The sequence below is a fragment of the Clupea harengus genome, chromosome 9 (assembly GCF_900700415.2).
Source record: "Clupea harengus chromosome 9, Ch_v2.0.2, whole genome shotgun sequence".
Lineage (NCBI taxonomy): Eukaryota > Metazoa > Chordata > Actinopteri > Clupeiformes > Clupeidae > Clupea > Clupea harengus.
In genome coordinates, this window is record NC_045160.1 from 7,061,730 (window position 1) to 7,089,268 (window position 27,539).

At 45.8% G+C, this 27,539-nt stretch overlaps 1 protein-coding gene across 2 annotated transcripts; it reads left to right on the plus strand.

Moving 5' to 3' along the window:
* Positions 1–70: 70 nt before the first annotated feature.
* kiaa0753 (KIAA0753 ortholog) lies at positions 71–26,163 on the plus strand. Of its 2 annotated transcripts, none has more exons than XM_042708677.1 (18): positions 71–1,232; positions 1,570–1,872; positions 1,969–2,218; positions 3,392–3,501; positions 4,452–4,514; positions 4,632–4,853; positions 5,128–5,302; positions 7,161–7,351; positions 7,614–7,747; positions 8,112–8,261; positions 10,277–10,366; positions 10,860–10,947; positions 11,285–11,356; positions 11,944–12,114; positions 12,470–12,554; positions 13,649–13,760; positions 22,419–22,640; positions 25,387–26,163. In XM_042708677.1, the coding sequence occupies exons 1-18, from the start codon at positions 1,119–1,121 to the stop codon at positions 25,523–25,525; spliced, it is 2,691 nt and encodes an 896-aa protein (XP_042564611.1). In that variant the 5' UTR covers positions 71–1,118; the 3' UTR covers positions 25,526–26,163. The 2 variants fall into 2 exon arrangements, with proteins under 2 accessions (XP_042564611.1, XP_042564612.1); XM_042708678.1 differs by having other exon boundaries at positions 7,617–7,747.
* Positions 26,164–27,539: the final 1,376 nt, after the last annotated feature.

The following is a 27,539-nucleotide window of genomic DNA, read 5'->3' on the forward strand; positions in this document are numbered from 1 at the left end:
AATATGACATTGTATTTGTCTCTGCCTGCACGTAAACCCCTTTATATTGAGTGAATCTCACAGCAACTTACTGTCTGTACCCCAAATGCATCCTGACATTGTCATGGGCCTGAATTCTTACCTTTCTGCCAAATGTATCCAGTGTATCGCTGTGCCCACTGTAATAATGTCAGAACTATACAACAATTAGTATATACCGTCTCTAATGGACTTCCATAAAAACAAACTTGATTCTACCATGTTCCTTTGTAAAAAAAAAAAAAAAAAAAGCATATCACATGAAGAAGTCCACAGTCCTCTTTTTTGAAAATAACAAAAAACATATATAGCACCCCCTGTGGCATCATCAAAATGATCTCTGATCAAACAAACAAACAAAACAATCTCCTTTTGAAAATGTAGGCTATATACAGTAGAGTAGAGGAATGTATACACCGGCCTACAGTCTACTCTACACAGTTGATGGTGGGTGCATGTCCTGCAATGACCAATATCCACTCAACATGGTAGAGGGCAGTAATGAGCTAAATATTTGATCGCAATCCTGATAATAGAAGAAGAAGAAGAAGTTACTTTGTGTTGTCATGGCGGCGGCGGTTTTAAACTGTTGCAAAGCAGAATTTGTTGTTTTTGTGAAGTCGCTTGCTTGTCTGTATATTACAGGCAGCATGCGTATATTAATGAGTAATGGAATTATTGAAGAGTAATATTATATGTTTTTGATGAACTGTTCAGAACTTTGTAAATCAAAGGTCGCGTGCCTGGATTAATTTGACATCTTCCTGTGAGTTTAGCAACATGGCTAGCTATCAGCTAACGTTGGCGTTACTGACTCGACTGAAGTGAAATCGGGATTCATAAGCACTCCAGGGTATCCAGTCGGCATACGTTTGTTTTTGCAGTTACTCGTGTCTTTGAAATGACATATGCCACGGCCAATATCGCAGTGTAGGTCGAGCATAAAAAAATACTCAAACTCCACCGCTAACATTAGCTAACGTTGGTAAGGTTATGTTAGCTCACCTATGTTAAGTAAACAACTCGTTAGATAAATGAACGCTGTCACATAAAATGTAGGCTCATTTTAGTTGCCGAGCGTTATTTAAACCAACGCCACTATGAGTGCAAAATTTCAAAGAGTATCATTTGAAGACTTCAATGATTTAAAGGGGTCTTGGATCCCTACCGAATCAGGTACAATTCGCAACACCCGGATACCTCCACAAACCAAGGTAAGTTAAAGGATGTTAGTGTATGAGTAAGAATTACGTGGTTCATCAGCCTTGTAGTTGCTTTGCAGTTGTAGATTGTTTTTTGTGATGTATTTGCTAACGCATAATGCTATTAGTAATTGTATCTACTGACATTTGTAGTAGCTGTTGCCATCCCACTTAACCATGTGCACTAATGTAGACTTAACCATGTGCACATCCACGTATTAAATAGCATGTTTTCAGAAAATTATCCTTGGAAGTTAGTTTGTAGAAGTCGTGGTTTCTGAATGTTGGTCAAATGTGACTAACATTGTAAGCAAGGAAAGAGTGAACAGCTATATGTGAAACGTTTCAGTTGCTGTTCAACGAGGCCATCCCGCTGCACCCCTCTAACCGTGAAACCCGCGTTGGGCCTCCAGCACCTATTGTAATAGAGAAGTTTGTGCCGCGGGCCACTGAGCATACGGACGGTGACAGCTGCAACAGTTCCCTGCGCTTCTCCGTGTTGTCAGAAGAACGTCTGCAGACCGCTGTCAGACTTGCTAAGAGAGACATAAGGAGAAGACGCCAACAGTCCCTCATCAACACCCCTCTCACCAGCTCACCTCGCAAACAAGAACTTGGCCCTCAGGATGACTGCATTACAGACCTTCAGCAGGTAGGGAGTGAATGGTGCTCTTGTATTCATCATTGTTAATTTGTTAATATGCGTGGAAGTAATGTAAATTTGAGTGCAACATGTTATTATTTTTAGAAGCAGAAGAAGGCTGCCTCTAAAGGACAGCAGGCCGTGGACATTCAGAGATCCGTGACCAAGTCAGGAGCCGAGGTGCTGGTATACACCCCTCAGAAGCTCTCGGCTCCACCTGGACCTGCATATGGGCAGTCGCCTCCCACTAGGGACCCTGGGCCCAAAGAGGGCAGCAAGCTGAGCCAAGAGATCCGCAAGCTTCAGAAAGAGTTGGGGATTTGTGTCAAGAGGATCGAGCAACTGGCTAACAAAGGTATGTCTTTAGATATAGGGCAATTTGCTGTCTTTTTTGTTGCCTTTGTGTATCTGTACAAATGTCATTCATTGTACAGAGGGGAAATAGTTGTATAGATTGAGAGTGTTTAAAGAGCTTCCTGCACATAGCACCAGGCTTATGTAATCTTCTTTCTGTGTCGGACTGTATCAATTCAATTGCATGTTGTTATGCAAAAGGGCACCCTGATGTCATTCATCCCTGAGCATGAGTGTCCCATGCTCGTCCTGGGTGACATGAACATCCACCTAGACAATCTTAACTCAGCTGACTTCCAGTCCCTGGTTCACTTAATCGACCTACAACAGGTCCCCACTCCTCCAACTCACAAAGTGGGAAAAGAGCTTGATGTCAATCTAATGGTTTCCCCTCTGCACCTCTCAGACCACTTCTTCATTCTGTTCAATGTTCTGATTGCTGAACAACCCTCTGCCTCCCCACCTACGGTCTCATTACACGGCAATCTCTGCAACCTCCCTCCCACTCACTCCTCTCTGGTCTCTTCTGCTCTTCCACCTTTCACCTCTTTCTCTTTCCTGGGGTTAATAATGCCACAAAATCTCTCTGCTCCTCTCTGAGTTAATGCCTGGATAGTTTGTGTCCGCTATCCACCAGAACTGCTCGATCTACCCAGTCTTACCCATGGCTGAGTGATACCCTCCGAACGTTGGCTGCCTGTAGCTGCTCGCATTAAGTTCAAGTCACTTATGCTTGCTTACAGAGTGATTGCTGGTTCTGCTCCCACTTACTTAAATGCTCTTGTAAGGGCAAATGTTACCTCCCGGATGCTGCGTTCGTCTAATGAGCGTCATTCAGCATTGGACGAGCTGCCTAGCACTACCAGAGCAGGGGCGTCCCTCTCTACCTTTAAGAAGCGCTTGAAACTCTTGCACTTCCTCTTCCTTCCTCTACCTCTTCTTACTAGTACTTAACTTGCACTTACAGTAGTTACATTCCTGCACTTTTTATTCCTTATGCAAAGTAGTATTTATTGTTACAATAGGTCTCTATTGCTCGTAGCTTGATTGTTTTCTCCTTTGTACGTCGCTTTGGATAAAGCGTCTGCTAAATGACTAAATGTAAATGTGAGTGTATTTGTGCACATGGGTATGCATTTGTGAATGTGCTTGCATGTGTGTTGTGTTGTTACAGGTGGTCTGATGGGGGTGCCCCTGGAGCCAGAGGAACAGCGCAGAATGGAGATCCGTCGGCAGGAGCAAGCAGCACGCTCAGCTCGCATCTTTTACAACCTTCAGCAGCAGGTCTGTCCGTACATACTGCATGCCTTTTTTCAGACATTAAAGCTGCTCAAGGTTAAAGGTTGGGGTAAGCGATTCTAATGCAGTACACTTTCTGTCAAATTCAGTGAATATCTCCTCATGGTCCTCTAGCTGTCTAAAAAAAAAAATCCAGTGTTCGTACACAGCCCTGCCTCTGTAATGGGAAACAAACAAACTGGAAACTGACCGCGCCACAGAACACTATTCCAGCCAATCGGCAACAGGGGGCTTTTGGGCTCGTGCACAGGACATGGAGATGCATATATTGCTCTTAGCTTGACTGTTCTCCCCCTTGGACGTCGCTTTGGGCAAAAGTATCTGCTAAATGACTAAATGTAAATGTAAATGGGGGTAGTGGGGGAGAGAGCGGCGATAAATCTGGCACATGTTGACATGCTAATTTCCATGCATTGTCAAGAAGGAGAGATGGCTGAGAACCAACTAAAGAGGAGAAGGTCTCAAAGACGTCATTGGGTAGGCAAAAAAACGTTACTTCACCTATTGTTCTGCCGTTGAATCGCTTTGTAACACGCACAACCCTTGGGGAACCTTAGGGAACCATAAACCAAAACGAGTCGCTCGATGCAACTGCGCGGCCAGCCGTAGTTGCAGTTGCAAGAGTATATAAGCCCCTTTAGTTAGTGTCGCTGTTTTGGCAATGCACTTCCATCAACCTGGGGGGCAGGGCTTCTGAGGGGGCACTGAAGGGGAGGGGTGTATTTGTTTGATTGTTGAGTTCAAATATCAACAGTCTTCAGTATCGCTTACCCTACCATTAATAGGTAGGATATTTTAAGTTCATGGTGCAAACACATGTATACAAACTCATACAAAGAGTAGCCTATCAGTTTGTAAATGAGATTACAATAATCACTCGATACAGTAAATTGAATTAGTGACTGATATTCATTTTCTTTTTTTTCTTGATTTAGGTGAAAGACATTCAGGACGATGTACAGAGGCTTCAGTCGCAGAACATCAAACCCACCAAGAAAGTATGTATCAGACCTCACACACAGATGCAATTCTAATGTACCGACACACAGAGGTGCTGTATCCATCTTTTGTGATCTCCCGTGATCCCAGTGATGAACACACGTGTCTGTGATTAGTCCAGGGCCATGGACAGACTGGCTGCGGCCCATAGAGGAGCTGTGAGGGCCATGCAGGTCTTCACCAACCAGCTGTCCGATCCGGCCGAGAGCAGGGTGCCCCCTCACTACAAGGAGCTGGGCCAGCTGATCCGCCAGCTCTCGCTCTGCTCCGCTAAAGTGGAGGCGGGCCAGGACTCCGTCGTGCCGGAGACGGCCATCGATATCCTGCAGAAACTGGAGGTTAGTTGTCATTTTCAATGCGCCATGGAATCAGAAATGTGGTGTGCTGTGGTGACAGGCTCTACGCCTAGTGCTTAATGTTTTCTTCTGTGTTGTGTAATACTTTTGTACATGAATGTTTCTCTCTTAACTCTGGCTGGTTATCAAATTTGTTTTGCTGGGCCGTTATAGATTGACTGGGTAATTAATTGATTGATGTATAGAATGAAGGACTGATTTCCTAACTGGATGATTAACTGAAGTTGCCTCCTCTCTGTCTCCTGAATGGTATAAGGTGCTGGACAGAGCCCTCAGTAAGCAGCAGGGCCCCAGAAGAGAGTTGAGGACGTGCAGCCTGTCTCCCATAAGACAGCGCTCCCCTGCTGGCAGATGGCACAGCATGTCCCCTCCAAGATCACCCAGGGCCTTGGGGCCCCGCCAGCCCCCAGCACAGAAGAAAAGGCCCAAAAGTGAGCACATTCGCTTTATCGCTTTTCTACACTGTTCATTTGTAAGAGGTGTGGTTGCGGATTTGGGATGTGTGTGTATGAATGGAGATAATTGGAACAAAACTGGGGGGATGTATTCTCTTGTTATTACCAACACTGAATTGGAATACATGGTGCATCCATCAAGCTTGGGTGTTTGGTGTTATGATCTCGGATGTCTACAATCGTAAAAGAGTATATTTTTTTTTAAAGTAGACCACACAATGACTCAGATGACTCACACTGAGAAGTTCATCAAATTGTGTTGGGTAGATAAAGATATCCAGATGAAAATTGAACGGTGGAAGTTAATGTAGCTCCCAAAAGCATGTCATTGAAAATCAGAATGCATGGAATGACCACTCGTCATTTTGGCACTTCTAATTTCCGTTGCAGGAAAAAGTAATCAACTATTTTAATTGAAATATTAATCTGTAAAGGCAGTGTCCCAAAATCCAATTGGACGTGACGTTTGTGCATTATTTTAATTTATACTTGCTGTTCGAGCAGCCCATCAGACCACTAAAGTTTATACACATTGGAAATCATTCTCATTTTTCTCAGTTGTTGGGTGCTGTTGCTGTTGAAGGTTGCGTGCGCTGGTTTAGCATCCTGTGTTTGTATCAAAAGATCTCCCATCCTGTTTGGTGCTCGAGAATTAGGCTGTGTGTGTGTGTGTGTGTGTGTGTGTGTGTGTGTGTGTGTGTGTGTGTGTGTGTGTGTGTGTGTGTGTGTGTGTGTGTGTGTGTGTGTGTGTGTGTGTGTGTGTGTGTGTGTGTGTGTGTGTGTGTGTGTGTGTGTGTATTAAGAATTAGGCTGTCTTTTCAATTTGTGTTTAAAGCCTCTAGCAACATCAGCAATTAGCAAGGAGTTTGCGTTAATATGACATTGTGAACTTTTCAGCTTTAAGTGGCATTAGTCCCAACACTGGTTACCTCCCATCAAGCACCCACAAATATCTTTGATCTTATCGACTTTGTTTTCATGCTGTCCTCCACCAAATGTGTTATCTTTTTGAAGCTTTCTTCAAATGTCTCCGTAGGAGCCTACAGTGAACAGATTTAGCCTCAGTAGATGGTAATATTGAATCAGCATGTGTGTATTACACTGAAGGACTTTACATGGTAATAGCCAGATATACCCTGATTTCATTAAATAGCTTAATAGCTGTTTGTGACTCCTGCAAGCGTGGCCCAGCAGCCCAGGGAAAGCCAATTTCCTACCAAAGTATGGGGTGATGGTGAACTAAATCCCCCATTTCGAGTCGCCCTTTGTGATTTTGTTTACCTCCATCCTCACGAGAAGCACAAATCGTCCGCCTCCTGTGGCTGTGGAAATATGTTGAAGATTTCAGCGCTAGTCCGCGCCGCTCACCCACCGAGGTGAAATGGCTGTGGCAGGGGAGCAGATCAACAGGCTGTGATGGTGCTTTGTGCAGTAGTCTCTGCTTTGTGTGTGTGTGTGTGTGTGTGTGTGTGTGTGTGTGTGTGTGTGTGTGTGTGTGTGTGTGTGTGTGTGTGTGTGAGTGTGTGTGAGAGAGAGAGAGAGAGAGAGTGTTTTGCTGCGGGAGCACTTCCCTGCCGATCACAACATGGGGTAGCTGCCATGGCCACAAGGTCTCCTTGGAAACAAAAATATTCTTCCCGCTCCCCTTTCCTCAACTTTCATTGCACAAACAATCTGAGTTTTGGTCCCCAGCAGTGTGGTGCTGTTACATCCCTTTAGGGTGTGTCCAGCACTGGCAGATCAACCACTCAGATGAAATATATCTTCTCTCTTTCTGTCTCTCTGTCTCTTTCTCTCTCTCTCTCTCTCTTTTTGTCTCTCCCTCCCCCCACAGGGCCACCGGTGGCCAGGAGGCAGAGGCCGGCGGTGCAAAGGCCTGGGGGAAAGGCGCGGAGCTCGGTGCTCAGAGCAGGGCTGGAGAGGCTCCTGGGGATGAGTGAACAGGCAGAGGGCAGGCCCCAACCTCCTCCAAAGACCCACAGCCCCAGCAACCAGTCAGCCCAACCCTACCATGACAGGAGCAAGGTAACAGGAAAATCACTGCGGTATCTGATGGTTTTCATCTGAAGCAGTCGACTTTACATCTCATGACGCCTGAACAGATGAACTGTAGGAACTGCAGAATGGGCTCATTAAGGATACTGGGTGGAGGGAGGGAGGAGAGGATGGCCTTATCTTGACCTGACCGTTTTAAAGAATCAGCAAATAGTCAGCACATTTCTCCATTGGTTTGTGATGGGTTCTGCTAGCTGAATGTCATGTTGAAAAGTACAGTCTGTGTGTGCAGCAGGGTGGGCCAACTTGTGAGGCCGGCTTCCAGCAGCCCACCGTCTCCTCCAGGCTGAAAGAGAGCCAGATCCCTCAGAAGGAGGCAGTGGTACCCTGGATCCCCACATCTCCTCGGTCCCCAACCACGCAAAGGTGAGACACTTGGGCACAGTTCTCACATAACATCATGTTAACTGTATCCTCTGCATTTGCTGAACCTAAATGCAGTCAGAGGGGCCTGATAACAGGCTAGAGTGGGGCCAAATGGTTATTTAATGCATCCTCGTCCCATAGTAGTGTTGACTAATGACTTTAAGCTTCTAGCCATGGGCTTTTGCTGCCATCAGAATGGCAGAATAAGTTAAGACTTCAGGATTGGTCTGGTGTGCCGCCAATGTTATTCTACAGATAGTCAATGAGATATGAAGATATTTTATATAAGGTCCGATATAATTCCCCAGTATGCCCTTCATCAGCCACGCAGGTAAAGCACATTTGTTCTTGTATTTTTCCGTAGGGCTGTATCAAAGAGGCCAGAGCCCAGGTGCCTCTTCTCCACCCTCCGCAGCGCCGCAGGCCCCCCTGAGCAGCAGGGCGCGGACAGGCCACCAGAGGAGCCAGGCCTGGGCCCTGAGAGGAGACAGCAGGCCCACAGTGAGGCCCTCAGGTCTGCCTGACACTCACACCTCACACCCTATATAAGCATCCTCTAAATACAGTGGCATGCATCCCTGGTCAAAATGTCTGTTACTGTGAATAGCTAAGTGAGTAAAAGATCCTTACTTTTTATTTATATTACAGTTTGAAAAATGTAAAGGAAAAGGGCCTGAAGCAAAAGTTTGGGCACTCTGCATCATCCGTACTTAGTAACACTTCCTTTGGCACAGTTTGCAGTTTGTCCAAAATGCATCAGGCTTGTTTTGATGTTTGCAAACTTCTGACACTGATTTTTTGGGTGAGGACACAGGAAAGGTTTTCTTCTGATGATAATTGTGCAGGTGTCACTGTTAGGGATGGGTATTGTTTGGTTTTTTTTCGATACCGGTGCTAAACCGATACTTTTAAAATGATACCGGTGCCCGAACCGATACTAAACCGATACTAAAAAAGCACAAAACGACGATTGACGACATTAAAGAAAGGCTTTTTTTATTGCCAAGGCAAATTTCTTTCTTCAAATTGAACAATATATTAACTGTTTAAGGTATACTATAAATAAATACAAAACACTTGGCTTCAAACTACACCTTCAAACTTTTTAACTTCAAACTATGAACAATATATTAACTGTTAGGCCACCATTGGCAGTATTTCAATCGGCTCAGACACCGAAATCTGCGTTTCGGTCCGGTAGGCACCGGTCGTATAGGAACCGGTTCCATATTGGCACCGGTTTTTGGTACCCACCCCTAGTCACTGTACAGTAGAAAAGTGCACTTCCCCTCCATAGTCTGCTAAATCTTATGAGCAGTTCTCTCAAAGTTCTCTTGGTCTTCCAGACCTCAACTTGACCTCCACAATTCCTGTTAACTGCCATTAGTTAATTGCATTAAAAATGTATGAAAACATCTTGATATCTTATTATAGCCTTTTCCTGCTTTGTGGGCATCAATTATTTATTATGATAATTAGTATTTATAAAGCTTTGAAATTGGCATCTCCTGGCCTTGCCTTATAAACAAGCTATAGCGAACAAGCCATAGCCCTTACAAGCTAATTAACATCTGAGAGCTCAAATCTCTTCGGGTGCCCAAACTTTCCTGTACAAAACAAAAAATAATAGTCATCTTGCTTAAAAGGTTGAAAAGAGTGCTTCATCTCATTCTTCTCTCAATCTTCTACTCATAACTATTCACAACAACAGACATTTTGACCAGGGGTTTCCAAACTTGGGTATGCCACTGTATATAAGAAATATATAGGCTTTTTGGTGGTCTTAGCTGAGCACAAAGAATGTGAAAGATGTGATCATACTTACTGATGGTGTCATAGCAACAGTGTGTTTTACATGCGGGGAAGCCTAACAGTGAAACCGTCAAAGCCATTAGTAGTGATGGTGTTTGTGTAAGCCAACCAGTCATGGCGAGACAGGCCACTAACATATTGGTCATGCTCTTTCCCCCACTGTTCCATTTAGGGGTGTGAGTTGGCTTAGATTGGCCAAACAAATGAGTTGAGGCACCACACTGGAAGCTGGGTGTTTGCAATGGATTTTTCTGCCCCTCTGCCTCATAGTAATTAATTCATTTAAAACCACCTGACAAACTGCATTTGCAGAGAGCTACAGGCACCACTTTGATTTTAATTCAAACTTAATCTCTCCCAAATGAATTTAACATTAGTGCCTGTCAAATTGGGGACTTTTATTTCTCCCCGATACAAGTTCATTCAAAAACAGTGCAGGCCCTCTAAATCAAGCCGCATAATGAAGTTTGAATGAAATTATGCGCTGAACATTTTCCCTCCTATTAATGAAATAAATCTCATAATTTAGCTTTGTGCACGATAAAGTTAATTATGATCACACGGCGAGCTGCAGGTAGCGCGTTCCTTTCTGTATTATCCCTCCCCCCTCCTGCTTGATTGTGTTTCAACCTCAGTTAAGCCACTTAACGACCTCCCTCCACCGCTGTGCAGTTTTTCATAGGGTTCTGTCTCAGCTGTAATGTTCTTTTGGCACAGGCAAGCGTGGCTCGACAGGATCTCCTCGGAGCAGCTGAACGAGCTGGACCGCCTCGCCCGCGAGGAGGCTGAACGTGTCCAGAGACTTAGGTGAGCCACCCACAGCGACTCCACTCAGCCCCTGTGTGTTTTGTTGCATTGGCAGGCTTAAGCATGTGCTCTTAAACTAAATAAAGAAGAAGAATAAAAGACTTTCTGTGGTAATGGTAGCGATTACCTGGCTACATCCAGCGCTCTAGGTCACTTTCCCCCCTGTGTGCCATCACACCCTGGGAGACTGCTGCGGGGCCAGTGGCTTAGCCTCACACGCCAGCTTTCAAACCTTGAGAACATGAACAGGGCCTTCCCAGATTCCCACGAGAACCCAAAAGAGGCCTTTTTAAGTGCACCACTTCAGGCTCTGAACCATACCTCTTGCTGGCCTCAGGGAACGCTGTGGTCGCACCCCGTCCTTTCATGTTTGGCCAGAGCAGGATTGATGAATAGCTTGCGTAAGTATATGGCTTTGGGTCTGACTAAGCATTTGTGCTCAAGGGGTGTGTGTGTGTGTGTGTGTGTGTGTGTGTGTGTGTGTGTGTTGCAGAGCTGAGGTGGGCTCTCCTACTCGCTGGGCGGAGCGAGCTGAGCAGGCAGCTAGAGAGAGGATCCAGCCCTTGCTGGAACGAGCTCAGGTATGAAACAGCCCTATAGGAAACATGGAATAGGCTTAATCTGCTCACTTTATAACCTGAATATCAGCAGCTGTTTCCAGTTCCCCTCTAGGAAATCCATCATCTCACACATTTGAGTTGCAAGCCTGTTATGTTCCACCTGATGTGGTGAAAGTCAGTGAATTGAGCCCTTCAGGAGAGATGTAATACTGCCTCCTGATTTGCTAGATTAGGGTGGAAATGGAAACCTGCTGGGTGGTAGATTTTCAGCAGGGGGGGCACATTGAATAAACCTGCTATAGCTTGTACTGTGTGAATGAGTGTGGCACTGAGGTGTGTCTTGTGTTGTTTCTCTCAGAGGCTACGTGATTCGTGGGACAAGAAGGGCACCTCTCTCCGGCATTGTCTGTCTGAGCAGGGAGCAGACCGGGTGAGTGATCTCTCCTCCAAAAGCTCACAGACACCACAATCAATACTGAGGCAGGAAAGGCAGAAACGTCTGCGTGTCGGCTCAGGGTCATGCTTGGAGAAAGCACTGGACATTGTGGTCCAGTCTGACACTGGCTGCTGAAAACACTGACCTTGCCTAAGGCATGACTCTGTTTGGTTCATCTGAAAAAGGATTCTGATATACTGCACACCATTTCACAACAGAGAATTATGGACATATTGAGGTTGTACAGAGCTCAACTGAGTGAATTGAAATATGTTGATATCCCTGTAGCTCAGTTGATAGGGAAGGCTGTATATATTGTAGTTATGATATTTATATCAAATACTAAAATATCTTTGTTACTGTAATGTAACATTTTCGTTGTTTTATTTATTTATCTATTTAATTTTTGTCGGGGACAAAGACCAATAAATAAATAAATAATTAGAGCCGATTTGTCAGGCTTGTGATTCTCTGGACCTTTCATAGAGCAGCTACATTCAGTTCTCACTGAAGTCTAACTTTAGCAGTAGAGTAATAGAGTAATGTCAATAGAGTTGTCCACCCTCCTGTTCGTCCTGCAGACGGCGGCCAGTGCTGATCTCCTGAGTGAGGCCCTCCTGGAGGACCTGCTGGAGGACACGGCCCGCAGCCTGCAGGTGGTCAGAACCGACAGGCAGGCGGAGGAGCAGGCCCAGGCCCTCCTGCAGGCGCCCACACTGGAGACCATGCTGCAGCGCATGGAGGAGATGGAGGTGAGCACCACAGCTGGATGAGTGGAGGCTGTCGTCCCCATAGCAACTGACTCTGGATCTGTGCCACTTCCAGAGTCAACAACTACACAAGTATATGAATATATAAAGATTAGAGAAGGTCCTAGTACTTGTTGCTAGTTTGGTCCCCTGACTCTGACAGACAACGCTGGGGAATGACCTAGGTGTAGCAGATCTGTTCCAGTCAACTACCTCTTGTTAGCTGGCGAAGTTGTCCTCCAACTGCCTGATAGACTTCACTAGATTACACCTTTGGGTTTTGAAATGGGGTTTTGCTCTTGAGTTGCAAGCACTGTGTTCTAAATGGGTTCCTTCTTGCCGGTTCTCTCTGGAGCAGAAAGACCAGGATGCTGTGCGGCGACGCTTTGCTTGTATTACCTACTCAGACCCACTCTACTGGGATAAGCCAGAGGCGGAATCAGGTGAGTCCAGCAGCTGCAGCTGTCTAAATGAAATCATCAACATAAATCTCAACTTCTTTAACTTCAATCATTACTTATTCAGAATGGGACCACCAAGGCATTATCATTTTGCTTGTTCTTGTTCTGGGCATGTTCAAGGTCAATTTCTGAGGAATAAATGCAATCAGAGTTGATGAATTGGCCTCGATTTAAGTTAGTTTGAAATCATCAGTTATAGAGCCCTCAGGCCCAGCAGGTGATGAGTGGTGGCAGGGCTCAAGATTGTTACTCTGAGTTACATTTTAATTTATTATTATTTACTTTTATTCCTGCATGTCATTTGATGTTTTAATTTGGGTTTTAATGAAAACTGATATTATACCAAGGCCCAGAGGGGACTCGCTCACAAATGTGAAGAAAATTGTGTCTTTGTGAAGAAAATAGAATGGATCCCTGTGTGTAGAGCAGCATTGTAAATAGCCTCTTGTGCATCAGTAGTTGTTCCCTTGGCTATAAAAGCTCTGGGAAGGAAGGCCCCTCTGCCCATAGGTGTGTGTATGTAGATGTGCTGTGTAAAGCCAGAACAGAAAAACAAACAGAGAAGCCTCAGCTGGCAGTGACTAGATTTATCTTGTTAAAAAACAACCTTTGGCCCAGTACAGTACTCACAACACCGTGTAGCATTTTGGTGTCGATTATCCACTGAAAGGTTGCTTTAAGATTCTGGAAAAGTTGGTATCTTCTTGCCCAAAATAGCCATGTAGGGCAGAGGTTATGGTTGTGGTGGTGATGATGATGATGATGATGATGTGTGTAATGTCCATCCTTGCCAGGATACTTCCCAGTCTTCTGCCACTCTTCATCACCATACCACCTCACCCCTTTACGGGCCATATGCCATTGCCAGTCACACAAAGGATGATGTATGTGATGAACCAGCCCTGGCAGATAGCCTTGAAGCTGAAGGTCTGTCTCCCATGGCATGTGTCAGATGGCACCAAGTGTCCAGGCTGCACTGGCCTGCAGGGGGCAGAAACGCTCTAGGATGGATAGTAATGACTTTGCTTTCTTTCTCTGTCTCTTCTCCATTTTCTCTCTCTCTCCCTCTTTCTCAGGGGACCAGAGGAGATCCAGGCCATCTTCTCCTCAGCCCATTCGGCTGACCCGGCCAGCACTGAAGCACACCAGTAACCCAGAGATAATCCTGCAAAGCCCAGTTGAACCGGGGTGAGCCTCCAAAACTCACAATGCCCTCGTGCTTACTTACGGACAGAAAAGGATGTTCTGTTCATCACTCTCTTTCAGTCGCTTCACGGGAAGCTTTTGTGCTTCATCATATCTGTCTTTCTCCCAAAATTCAATTGAATTTCAGTGTTTCCCCTAGGTTTACAGCTTTGGGGGGGGAGGGAACATTTTTTTGAGATAGTTGCGGCCTAAAATCGTGATTTTGCGGGAGCTTTTTCGATGAAAGTTGCTGTGTTTTAAGGAGTTTGTTGCGATGAAATTGCCGGAGGAAGTGAAAAAGTTGCGAATTTTTCTCTTTGTAATCTTAATTGTGTTATTTGTTGAAAAATAACTGATTTAATAAACAAACATTCATTCATCAAGAACAAAACCATTGAGAAATGGTCCTCTAAATAACCATGCCAATATGCCAAACAAAAGATAACCAGGACTACAAAAATGTAGCAAAATAGGCTTTACTTATCCACAACCAGAGGCGAATCTAGGTTCCCACATTTGGGGGGGGGGGGGGGGGGGCTAGGCCCCTGGATAAAACCTATTCTTTTTCTGTAACCCAGCAAAAGTAGGTGGGTTTGTGGGTATGCTCCCCCATAAGAATTTTTGGAAAATATCCTTCTAAACAGTGTCCTCTAGTGGGTTTTACGAAGATAAATTAACACATTTAGATTTAAAATATGGCACAACAATAAACATATTGAAGACATCTGCTGAGATAGGTGTTAATTATACTGTAGCATGGTAGGGATTTGCAGCTCAAGTGAGTAGGTTAACGTTATAGGCTAAAATTCACTAGCTAGTTATAGCTGGTGGAGCTACTGAGTAGGGTAGCATACCCACAGGATCAATGAACCGGCATGATAAAAGAGAGCCACGACATCTATTATTATCTCGTGATGATTTAACCATTTCGTTTCTTTTAATATTTTAAACTTCATGTGCTATACCTTTATATCCAGCAGCTGACTATGGCAGATTTCACCAGCTTGGGTCGGACAGTGGCTCCCAGTCTGTTTACTACTAGACGTTATCACTGTCTGTCTGTCTGCCTGCTCGCGAGGCTCACTCACTCACGACCAAACAGAGCCTTGCGCTTGCCACCACAGTCTCAAACAGGCGGGATTCCTGTGCTACTCGAGACTATTTTATTTCTAAATCTAAAAAATAAACAAAATAATTCCACTAAATTGGTTGTTAGGTGTGAATTTGACAATCTCAAAAATGTACTGTCCACAACGAAGTGCACCTGTTGACATTACAAAAGGACCATCAGTAAGACTGAATAAATTGTTATGAATGTCTCAGCCTTCACATATGACGGAAAAAAACCAGCCTGTGTCACTGTGATCTGTCTCGTCATCTGACGTCCTGTCTGCGTTTCTGCCGTTCTCATTCTATGCTTATCAATCTGTTTTGCTATCCTTGTTTATTTATTTTATCCGTAGTGTTGATGTTGTTCAATTTCATATATTAATTTAAAGTCGTCAAATTTCAAGTCATCCATTCTTCAACACTAGCTGCTACCTCATCTTCAAACAGAAAGTAACGTTAACTCTCCATGGCAACAGCTCTTGAGGGTTTGGAAAATAATCGGATTTATTGCTTCCTTCATTATTCACAGCAAAATAAATAATTGTCATTACATTTCATAGATTCATTACCAGACTCTATGTAAAAAGGGCCACGCACAACTCGCAGAAAATGATAAAAATGCAAGCCAGATCTATTTTTTAATTTTCGGTGCGGACCTGGGCATACGTTCTGCTTCCACGTCTCGTGTAGCCATTCTCATTGGGCCTCCTTCTCGAACATTTTCTTAAGTGTCTTCTTACGGACTTCGAAAGACAAACCTAAGAAAAGATGAACGCCTGGAAATGTGTTCTTAAAAGCTTAAAAGTGTCCGTAGCTGTGCACTGATTCTTAAGCCCAATTCTGTCCGCTGGTGGGAGTGTGCTCATCACCTGTGTGTGCGCGCACGTGTCTGTGTTTGTGCGCCGTGCGCGATACAGAGAGCAGAGGAGAATTGTAAACGCATGACCATGTAGAGACAAAAATGACATGCCGTCGTGTAAATAAGATAAATAACATAAGGCTATTTATGTTGTTTAATAAAAGAACAAGCTATAGACATGTTCTATAGGAAAGGTAACCTTAAATTACTTCCGTTGTGATCTGGCGCTTTTTAGAAAATAAAATTTAACAAAATTAACTTGACCTTCCAGGGGGGGCGGGGGGTGCCGTTGGGGGGGCGGGGCGCCCCCCTAATATAATGGTAGGGGAAACACTGAATTTTTTTATCAGTTCACCCTAATCCAACCCACTAGTTCTGACTGGAAACTGTGCGCTGCTTCCAACCTTTACATAGTCATGACTTGAAATTGCCGTGTTGAAAGCCTTGTGAGGCATTAAAGCGTATTCTAGTTGTGTTGAAAGCCTTGTGAGGCATTAAAGCGTATTCTAGTTGTGCTCAATGCATTACTGAGGGGAATGGTGTAGGGATCATTAAATGGGCACATTTCGGTTCAGTGATTCAGCAGAATGGAGGTTGGAAACACACAGGGCGGTGCAAAGTGGTATGAAGGAGGCACATTTGCAAGGTGGTGTAAATGAGGGTGTCAATGAGGGAGCCATTATGAACTTCATATCCGTGACTGGCCCAAAAAACAAGCGTAGGAGTCCAGAGTAGATTAATGAGCCCTGATGGACTGGCAGAGATAGAGCGAACAGTTTGTGGAAGTGCTGCTTGGGAGTTTTTACTGACAGCATCTCTGTCTCTGCCTACCAAACGCCCAGGGCAACCTCCTGGGCCTGCCAAGGGAGTGGGACTTGGCCAAAGCTGCTGAAGTTTTTGTTATTATTATAATAGTTTTTCCTCACAAAATTAATCAGAGAAGTTGATAAATGGAGTGGGGATGGAGGGATGGAAAGAGGAGGTAAAGGAAGAATGCTGTCCAAAATAATAAGAGTGTGTTGGTAAGATTGAATGGTTTTATCTTCTGGACGGGAGACCATTAGCAAATGAAAGCCATTGGAAAGCCCCCTCCACCCCGGAGAGCCAGATCCATAAGTGAAGGCTCCCTGTCCATTCTGGTATATTACAGCAGGAGAGCCCAATGCCATTGTCTTACCTGCTCTTCACATCCTACGCTAGGGCTGTCGGCTTTAGTGGCGCTTCACTGGGCAGACAGGGCACAGAGTGAACACCCTGCAGATGACCCCGATGACTTGCTGTTAAATAATTCTCTGCTTGAGGTGCTGTTGACACTCTCCTCACCTCTCCTGCAGCTCAGCTGGGTGTGTGTGTGTGTGTGTGTGTGTGTGTGTGTGTGTGTGTGTGTGTGTCTTTTCGCCAACCACAGCTGAGTGAACAGCATGCTCCAGTGGCACAGGGCTCCCCTGAGTGGCAGGTCGATCTATATATCTGAGCTGCACCAGGAGCGCTGCCCAAGTATGGCTCCATGTCTCTTCTCATACTGGTTTGGGAATCTTTCCTTGTCTTTACAGAATGAAGAACAACAAAGCGCTGGGTCGTAACCATCTCATTTTCTGCGATTCAACCCCATCATTTCTTTGGCACGGTTCAAACATTGCAACATTTTCTGGCAAACATGTAGGCTGGCGAAGAGAAAAAATCTCATTGCAGAAAAGGTCAACGCTCTGAAAAACAATCTGATTGAGGAGCCATTGCTTATTCCTAAACACCTCTGATGGGCTTATGGCACTGGGATTGTCTCCATAATGTGGTTTTGCTCCCTCATAGAGGAAAATAAGTCAACCAGTCACTTACTGCTGTGGCAAATATTGATTTTCAAAAGCCCAGTCACTGATGGAGAGGTTTGTTTTCTCCCAATTATAATGGTTATTAGTGCTGGCCGCCATTCTGTCAGACAGCCATGGAGCACAGGAGGGTCTGCTGTGCGCTCCAGTGCTTCAGGCAGCTAGTGCTGCTTTTTCCTCACTCTCTCTTTTTTTTTCTTCTTTCTCTTCTCTCTTTTTTTGCTTTCCTGGGGATGGAGAGACATGGTGGTTTCTCTGGAGACTCACCTGTAAAACTGTGCTTTTATCGTCACTCCCTGGGGGAGCAGAGAAAGCCCATCAGCTCTCCTGAAGCAGGACCGACTGGAAACACCCAGCCTTTAACAAACAAGGCTGTTTGTCAGCGAGCCCAGGGCGACACGTCTCCTTTTCCCCCGTGACCCCAAAGATGGGCAGGCGCCAGCTGATTAATTCGGTTTGAAGTCCCAAGCGTGGCATCAAAGCGATCGGTGGTCATGCCGCTTTCCGGGTGCTTCTTTTTCTAATGTCAGCTGTCAGATTTTTTCTTCTTCTTTTCCCTCTTTCCCTCTCCTCGCCTTATTGTTGATGTGGAGCGAGACGTGATTGCTCAGAGGAAGTGTCAGCTGGACATGACGGATGATTTTTTTTTCTGACTGACCAGGCTGAGACGCTTGGGCTGAGATGAACTCGACTGTCCAGGATGTTCTTGGTCAGCGTCAGAGCTGGCAGCAATCATTTCAACAGACACTAAGAGTGCGAGTGACTCTCCTGTTAGTTCAACAGACACTAAGAGTGCGAGTGACTCTCCTGTTAGTTCAACAGACACTAAGAGTGCGAGTGACTCTCCTGTTAGTTCAACGGACACTAAGAGTGCGAGTGACTCTCCTGTTAGTTCAACAGACACTAAGAGTGCGAGTGACTCTCCTGTTAGTTCAACGGACACTAAGAGTGCGAGTGACTCTCCTGTTATTTCAACGGACACTAAGAGTGCGAGTGACTCTCCTGTTAGTTCAACAGACACTAAGAGTGCGAGTGACTCTCCTGTTAGTTCAACAGACACTAAGAGTGCGAGTGACTCTCCTGTTAGTTCAACAGACACTAAGAGTGCGAGTGACTCTCCTGTTAGTTCAACAGACACTAGGAATGCGAGTGACTCTCCTGTTAGTTCAACAGACACTAAGAGTGCGAGTGACTCTGCTGTTTGTTCAAGTGGAAGTGTTGCAGCATTGCTGCACAATGTTCATTGCTGAAGAGTTGAGGATTAGAAAATGACACGCAGGTATGAAACTAAACAAATAACCCAAACCCAACGGGAAATAGTGAGATATAGTTTGGATAATGAATAGTCCTGTTTGGGTCGTAATCGTGAAAGGAATTGGAGGGCTCGAGAGGATTTCTTGAGCTCCCTGCGTTCTGACAGTGAGCAGGGGAAGTGTTAAAGCCCTGAGCGGCGTGGGCTCTGGCCCTGTGAGGAGCTGAGGCCAGCAGCGAGCGGAGCGGAGTGAGTCAGTGCTGCAGATCTGGCGGAGCAGATATTGGGGCACAGCTGCTGATTACTGTTCCCTGCTCATTATGTGGCACCTAATCTCTGATTACCTGTGTTTACAACACACACTGTTCGGCTCCAGAGCACCCCCGCTGGCTATAACCACACACACACACACAATCACACACTCACACACACAATCACACTCTGTCTCACATACACACACACACACACACACACACACACAATCACATTCTGTCTCACACACACACACAGCATAAACAGACGCATCTGATCTGAGGGCATCATAGACCCTACCACTGTGCAAGTACAGATGAATACTCTTTGTTTGTCGACTCCTAATTCTGTTCTTTGCCCTGACTGATGAGGAGGCATTGGAGGTGTTTGTCTGGTGTTAGCATGCCCTGGCTGTTTGCTGATTGAAAGTACTCCAAGAATGGAATTGGCAGAGGAAGGAAGAGCGTCTGTTAGAACGCAATAATTCAAAACAAGACGGTCATCTGATTTGTAATGTAGCTCAGTGGAGCTGTTGACTTGCCTAATCTGTTTTTCCAACTTCTTTTTTGGTGATGTGATTGGGGAGTCAAGAGAGTGTGTGTGTGTGTGTGTGTGTGTGTGTGTGTGTGTGTGTGTGTGTCATACACACACTATTTGATGCAAAAGCCATTTAGAGCACTAGAATAGCAATGACCGATTTCTCAAGTGGTCTTGATTAGATCCTCATACACAAACCCCACCATTAGAGGCCACGCAGACCTATTTGATCTGTGTAATATTGAACTCCTCCACATCAATGTCTGATATGCCATTTGCCCAATGACTGAGTTGATTTGTCCCAAACTCCTTCCTCCACAGTAATGGACCAGCATTATTAGTCTGTTACAATAGCGTGTCCACTATCCAAGAGTCTCCTCAATAGCTAATCTTTTGTTATTATTATGTATTTTTTTTTATTGAATCCTTCCTCTTCTTAACTGCCGTGCATCAATGGCGCGTTAAACGTACTGAGTGGGCGAGGGGAGGAGAGCCCACATTCAGTCAGGGCGCACTCAGTGATCCAGTACTGCAGTTTTATCAAGAGATACTCCGCTTTTATTTATCTAAAGTCTTTACAGTAGGTTACATCACCTAGCTCTAGCTGCGACCATGGTGCCATGGGGGATTGAGACGGGGAGCGCTGGACAGAAACCTGGCGCTGTGACCACCTCTCTGGTGAGCGTGCGGGGAGGAGGGGGAGGGGGAGGGGGAGGGGGAGGTGGAGGTGGAGGTGGAGGTGCGGTTCTATCTCCATGGAGAGGGAGCAGATCAGACGAAGCGACTGATCTCACCACCGACCACCTGCTCAGCCCAAAGCCCTGAGCACATCAATGGGAGACATCAGAGATGAGCTGTGTGGGCACTGTGCGGGTTGAGCTGCAGGTGGTGTTTGTTTTATATCATTTTATGTCATTTTTAGCTTTATTTCCCCCCACGTTAACTATAACTCTCCTGTTTGACCCCTTGCGATCTCCCACTCCACACACACCTGCTCTGGCCACAGGTCTGCTCCCCCTCCTCATTCTGCTCTGAAATAAAGAAGAGCATGACCCTTCTTGCCTAGTGAAGCTGCGCTAATGCTAATGGTAAACTCCATGAAATGACACGCTCCATTCACACATTAGCACTGTTTTTGTAACGAGTGGAGGTGCACACCCTGTGTCCTTCTGTCTGCCTTCTCTCCTAGTGGTCCTCCCCCCCCCCCCCCCCCCCCCCCGTTTCCGAGGCTTTTTTCCCAGAGACGGGTTTCTTAGCATCCCCCTCTGTTCCTGAATCAGCCCCTGCTATCTCTGGAACAGATTTGAGTCTCTGTGAGCTCGACGCTGCCTGCTCTGTTGTACTGTGCTGGACCTGGGCCCCCTGTTTCCTTCATCAATAGACCGTTTTCAAGGAAGCTTATGAAAGTCAAAATGGTCTTTATCATGCAAGCTCAGCTCTGAATTTGATTTCAGGGATTTATATTGTAATATAGCTCGCCTGGTAGGAATATTTTGCAATTTTTCTTCTTTTTTTTCTTACTGCTGTTTGAATTTGGCATGTTCTGTGCCAGCGTGATTGGTGGGTGTGGGCATGTTTTGACAGTCTGCTTTAAACAGGCTCACCGACTGAGGCTAGTCGCCCAGCCCTCAGAAGCTCTGCCAGGCTGCCTGTGATTCCTCCGTGGGTCCAGCGTCATCATGCAGCCTGGACCACAGTGAAATCCAGCACCACTGTTTTGTCTCCACTTGACCTTGGCCCCTCGCGGTTCAGAGGAGCAGAAGAAGGTGGATGCAGCCCAGCCTGGTGCTCTGAGTCAGCATGCACAAGCACCGCCTGGAGAGCACCTGTCCTTGTTCTCCGTCTGGCGCCCTGAGAATCCCTCAGAGAGCCACTAAGTGGGATTACTGCTCTATTTGTAAGAACTTTACAGCCGTGTTAATATTTAAAAAGGCGCTGCTTGGGCTGTGAGAGCAAGTGCTCTGCTGTTAAAGCGCCATCAAGCACTCGGTTGGCTGTGGTGGGCGGCAGGCAGCGTGTTGGCACATCACTCGTTTTGGAAGGACAAAGGGAGCACCTTGCGGAGGTGGTATGGACAGGGGCAGTGATGGCGGCACTGCCAACGTGAGGCTGTGGGGTTCTGTGGCCATTAAAACAGTCTGTCTGTGCTGCTCTGATGAGTTGGCTTGGCCGTGGCTCCCCTTCCCTCGCCAGCCCCTGGCTGCGGCCCGTTCCTCACAGCTGGAGCGGAGGCTGGAGGGCTGGGGGATTAGGGGACTGGGGGGCTGGGGCGAGAGTGTGAAATTGGGGGGCTCTGACCGCGAGTGGCTGGCTGGCTGCTGCTGCTGCTGCTGCTGCTGCTGCTGCTGCTGCTGCTGTGGTGACGCTTGTGTTGCCGCTGGTGGTGCTGCTGCCTCCTCACTCCTCTCTAAATTTAGCTGTGGAGAGTGCTGTTGCTGCCTCGCCACTGATTTGCTCGCAGAAGGGATTAGTGCCCCGGACATGTCAGCAGCCAGCTGAGGCCCATCACACCCAGGGCACCGCTGGTCCCCTCCCTGCCTGCCTGCCTGCCTGCGTGAAGCTCCAACACCAGCTCTGCCTCACCATAGGGGGGGAAGAGCCTGAAGCACATCAGGTCATGTAAAGGCCATGGGGCTCAGTGGGTCTTGGTGCTATGTGGTGTAGCCAAACAGAGCAGTTTATATTCGTATTCAAACCCTGAACTCTTTTATGAAGTTACAATGTATTTGATGAAAGAGCTTGACACATTTTATAAGCCATTAAACCAGCGTGGTAAAAATCCTAATGAATTTCTTGCCTCTCTTTCCCATTTCCTTTCCGTCTAGTGAGCCGTTTGAGAGACCCGGCACGGAGAATGGCAGTCCTGCACGTGAGGCCCAGCCGCGGACCACCGGGGGCAGAGTGGAGCGAGCGGGAGGAATCCAGCTGTCTCTGCCCAGCAGCACGCTCAACAGCATCCTGAGCTACAGAGAGAATCATGATGCATACCTGCGGCTGGTCTCCCATGAGACTGTGGGCAGCTTTAACCCCTGGGCCATTGCAGACAGGTGAGGTTCATATTCCATATCATGTTCTATTTATAGTGTGTGTGTATTTGTATACCACATCTCAACACAGGGCCACTTTCCACTAGATAAGGAATGAGGAGTACATTAAAAGATGGTAACACTTTACTTTAGGGAACAAATGTTAGCCATTTCCACTTTAGATCAGGGGCCCTGCCTCCCAGTCACCACTAGCATCCTGGGTGAGCACAATTGTCGTTACCTGGACCTGCTGTGCCATTGCATGGAGAAATTAAACATTGTTTGTCCGTAGGAATACATACTCTACAATTATTCGGTCCCTATAAGTAACATGTTCAGACAGTGTATTAGGAGGCTACAAACTTTCTATTTTTATTTTCATTATATACCAGTAAGTTTAGATTGAGACCAACTAGTCTGTTATTAAAGATGTTCCAAGAAGAAATTATATATTCAGTGAGAATAAGAAATTGGCGAATACTGGCCTGCTAAATAATCAATGATGCTTAATGCACTAAACTACCGGTAATGTTTTACCATAGAAATAATGACAGAGTGGTTTAAAAAGGAAATATGAACTTTTTGTTTTTAAATATAATCTATTTGTTTTACTTTTGGGGATTTAGAACAATTATTATAATAGATGTAGGCATGTGTTATAGCACTAGTCAGACCGCATTAGTCTAAATAAATCAAGTCGCTAATAACAAGCGATAGACCTTGCTTGAAAACATGCATTGATCTTATGAAACATCAATTGTGCAATTAATTAGTTTGTTTGTTTAAACGATAGACGGCACCAAAAATAAGTAAAGTACATTGTGTGGGGCAGGTTTTTAAAGCTTCAGTCAAACAGCATTACAGCGTACACAAACAGAAAAGTGTCACAAGCTATAGATTATGCTATCAGACAAATCTGTTCCTTTGAGCTAGGCAAATTCTTTCTTCATTGTCAGCCTTGGTGGAAGTCAATTTCAGCGATGTGATTTTCTCATTGAGCTGTGCCCGCGCGGTAGTGAAAACAGAGCTCCACTAAGCAGTAAATGCCTGTTTAGATGAACCAAGCCCTCAAAGAGACCTGTGCTGTTGCCAGTGGTTCAACGTTGCCATTGAGTTGTATCTAATCACTTCTACCTCTCTGCATACTCGACACACTCGACACTTGCATCCGCTGTTGTTTGTGTCTGGAGCCGTTGCTGAAGATGTATTGGGATTGCTTCTGGCAATGCCCTGTAGGCCAAGCAGTGGGCAGTGGTATCAGTCAGCTGGCCAAGGGCCACAGATTGACTATGCAGCGCTCCTTGGCTTCACACATCCACTCTGCTGTGGTCGTTTTGTTGACTTGTAATGTTGCCTCAGCAGTCTGAAAGCACACGGGTCTCATTCCTCTCTTTGTGTTGTCGTGCCTGGCTCTCCCACCATCTTATTTGCATATTCAACTGAATTGTAAAGTTGGTGCATTGCAGAGAATTTTGATCAGCTCACACAAGTCCACTTAGGGCTTCGCTCTCCCAACACATCTGCTGCATCTATAGAAACATCAAAGCAAAGGAGATTGTTTTTGATCACAAGTACCCACCACTCAGCCGCTTTAAGGCAAATATCCGGGCATACCAGGGACCCACCCCCTTAACACCCTTCACTGTCTGCAGGGCTGCATGGGACTGTGAAACATCTGAAGGGACCGCAAACGCTTTGCGAAACTATTGCACTTAGAAAAGGTCATAACCGTCAGCAAGTGCTTCTGAGGCTACAGTATAATGTCTCTGTCTCCATCTACTTCCTGTAATGAGGACGAGAGTGAGAATGTGATGGCGTCAGGAAGGTAGCGGGAGGGGTGGCAGGAGCTGGTGATGCGGGTGAGGGGTATGACCATTTAGGTGGTAGTTGCTGTGAGGGGAGCAGAGCCGGAGGCGTGGACCTCATTACTATTCTGGAGAAATGGGAAATGAGCTGTGGCATGAAGGCTCTCCGTCAGTCAAGTGACCTGTCTGTCTGTCCAAGATGTGGCTAATAAGCAGCTCTGATTCGGTCAAGAGACCTGTCTGTCTGTCCAAGTTGTGGCTAATAAGCAGCTCTGATTCGGTCAAGTGACCTGTCTGTCTGTCCAAGATGTGGCTAATAAGCAGCTCTGAGTCGACTTGGAGTCTGGCACAGGCTGCTCTCCTCTCCTCTCCTCGCTCTGCTCTCCTCGCTCTGCTCTCCTTCCCTTTTGTTTCTCTCTCTCTTCCTCTTTTTCTCTCTGAGGCTGCTCTGAGCTGTCTATCTCTCTCGCTCTCTTTCTCTGCTCACCCTCTTTCTCTCACTCTATGTATGTTTCTATCTCTCTGGATTGGTTTAGTGTCTCTCTCTCACTCTATGTATGTTTCTATCTCTCTGGATTGGTTTAGTGTCTCTCTCTCTCTCTCTCTCTCTCTCTCTCTCTCTCTCTCTCTCTGTCTGCACTCCCTCTCCCTCTCAACCCTCTCTCTCTCCCTCTCTCTCTCATGAATTTGCCTGCCTCTCAGAAACACTGAATACACTGCAGGGAAATGGGAATATGTAACCCACTGTATTTTTAGACTGTTTTCTCATCAGTCAGGGAAAGGCCTCCCTTGTGACCAGATAGGGTCAGCCAGGCTTGTACATTGTGCCCTGCCAGAGTGAGCACTCTTATTAAAAGTAAAAGGGCAGACTAATGAATTAATTCCACCTTTTAATTACACTGAATTACTCACATGGGGTACGGCTCAGATATCAGTTGGTGTACTCTCTTTCCTTTTGACAGTCTGGCGGAGGAGCTGATGGCCGAGGCATTGGCTGACGTGGCGGCCGAGTTCCAGGACGTGTGCGAGGAGTACGCCGAAGCCGTCTTCACATCTGAGTTCCTGCAGCCAATCCAGTCGCCTCCTCCTTCTTCAGTGTGATGGAGGGAGTGGTGGGGGGGGGGGACGGCCCGTAAGAATCACTCATGGGACGCACCAGACTGAGCTGTCAGAGGACGTTTTCTACCATTCTCAAGGAAGTCTCTTGAGGTTCAAAACATTTGGAGAGGATTTTTCTAGTTTTGTATATTTCTTTTTATTCAGGGACTTTAAACAGAGGGGTTTGTAGTAATTGGATTATGAAATACTGGGTTTATAAGAGTGCAGAGCCTTTGGCTGATGGAATGTACACAAGCATGTGCCATTTTTAGCACCTACTTTAGGCCAGTTCTCACTGTGGTTCTAATGCATGGGTGGGTCACTGCCTCTGTAATGAGTGTTGAACAGAATTATGAGAGTGCATTCACCTCTCCACACACCAAACGCATTCATTCAAAACAGCAGATAATATAGTCTCTCGTCTCCCTTTTTAAGAATGCAGTGTTTTATGTAAGGTCTCATGGTGTCATTCGAATGACTCAGCTGAGGGGGGTCGTGTGGAAAAATAAAGATTTAAACAGGCAGCATGGAAAGCAGCTTGTTTATCTTATGCTGGTCCTCCATGCATTTTTCTTTCTTTCCTTTTTTTTTTTTTTTTACAGCAACACCCATAAGTCTTGGGAGAGCAGGAACTTGAAACAGACAAGACATGACTTGGCACACCACGAGTATATATTTCATAAGCAGGGAGGCCTGGCTTGGCTTGGTTGGTATGGTTTATTAGTGGATGTCTAGGGGCCCTGCGGGGGAAACAGAGGGTGGCCTGACAGAACACTGGGACATCCAGATGTTGGGGCGGCCCCTGGGGGCCTGATTCTGTCAGGAAGACGGAGAGTGACTGAGGGATTTGGCTCACATGCATGGAGACGTGAGTGCTGCCATGCCTGCCAGAAGGAAGCATGTTGGATGAGCAGATCAGGCTGAACATCTGCGTGTCAGAAGGAAGCATGTTGAATGAGCAGGCTTGTGGCTGAGTGAAGTTTCATGCACACACACAAAGTATTTCAGTTGATATTTTTGTGATGTCTGTTATCGGTGGGAATTTGTGTGGGTATAATATGTAAAGTAGTCATTTTCTAATGATCTTATTGGATTCAGGGTATGCTTTTATTTTGTTTTAATTGTCTCAGTGTGATGATTTAAGATGTTTGCCTTAAAGGCTAGGAAATAATATAAGTGTTCCCATTTGGAGACTGTTAGTACATGGAGCATGAAGACTTTCATTAAGTTTGTGCTTTTTTCCAAAGTTCGCTCAACTTCCCTACGTTGAACTCAGATGTTCCGCACTGATAGCTCACCATGCATTTCATCATCACAAAGGCTGGTGTTCAAAAAGAAATTGTGTTTGTGTTTGGTGTTTGATGAGGAAAGACAGCCATTTGATGGAGCTCTTTGAAGGTAAAACAAAGCCGTGGTAGCCTTGTTTTAATTACACCATAAAGCTCCCTCTTATGTTTCTCTCTGAACAGAGGAGTTAGCTGTCTGTCTGATGGAGAGGCAGCCTGATTTTTCTGTTACAATCCAGAGCGCAAACATTGGATAGATTTTTAAAAGCCAAACCGATTGGTGGCATTGTCACATCCGATCCACTGACCCCCCCCCCCCCCCCCCCCCAATCTGCTCATGTTATGACGTGGTGTGTGTGTGTGTGTGTGTGTGTTTTATATTGTGTGTGCTCGTGATCTTGTTATGTCAATATATATTTAATGAAAGAATAATGTCAGTTTATTTTTAATAAACACTTTTCCTAAGATCATTCCTGCATTTTTGACCCATGTATTCTTGTCTTTATCAGTCGTGGGATCCGAGAAAACAAGCCTTAGCAAAGGGCTCCCAGTTTTATATCTAGAATTGCATTTAAAGGATAAAGTTCCAATTATTGAATTAGCTGTTTTTTGTTTGCAAGCCCCTAGTGAGGCTGTGCAGAGTAATCAATGCGATCAATCTCTCTCTACTTTAGCCCATGGGCGATTTCTTTTTGGTTGCTCTTCCCAGAATTTCAATGCAGTCCCGGGTG

Bases quoted from the DNA above. Each gene is read 5' to 3' on its own strand.
- kiaa0753 (XM_042708677.1), top strand. From the start codon at position 1,119: ATGAGTGCAAAATTTCAAAGAGTATCATTTGAAGACTTCAATGATTTA. The intron at 1,233-1,569 runs GTAAGTTAAAGG...GAAACGTTTCAG, and splicing joins GGATACCTCCACAAACCAAG to TTGCTGTTCAACGAGGCCAT. The intron at 2,219-3,391 runs GTATGTCTTTAG...GTGTTGTTACAG, and splicing joins CGAGCAACTGGCTAACAAAG to GTGGTCTGATGGGGGTGCCC.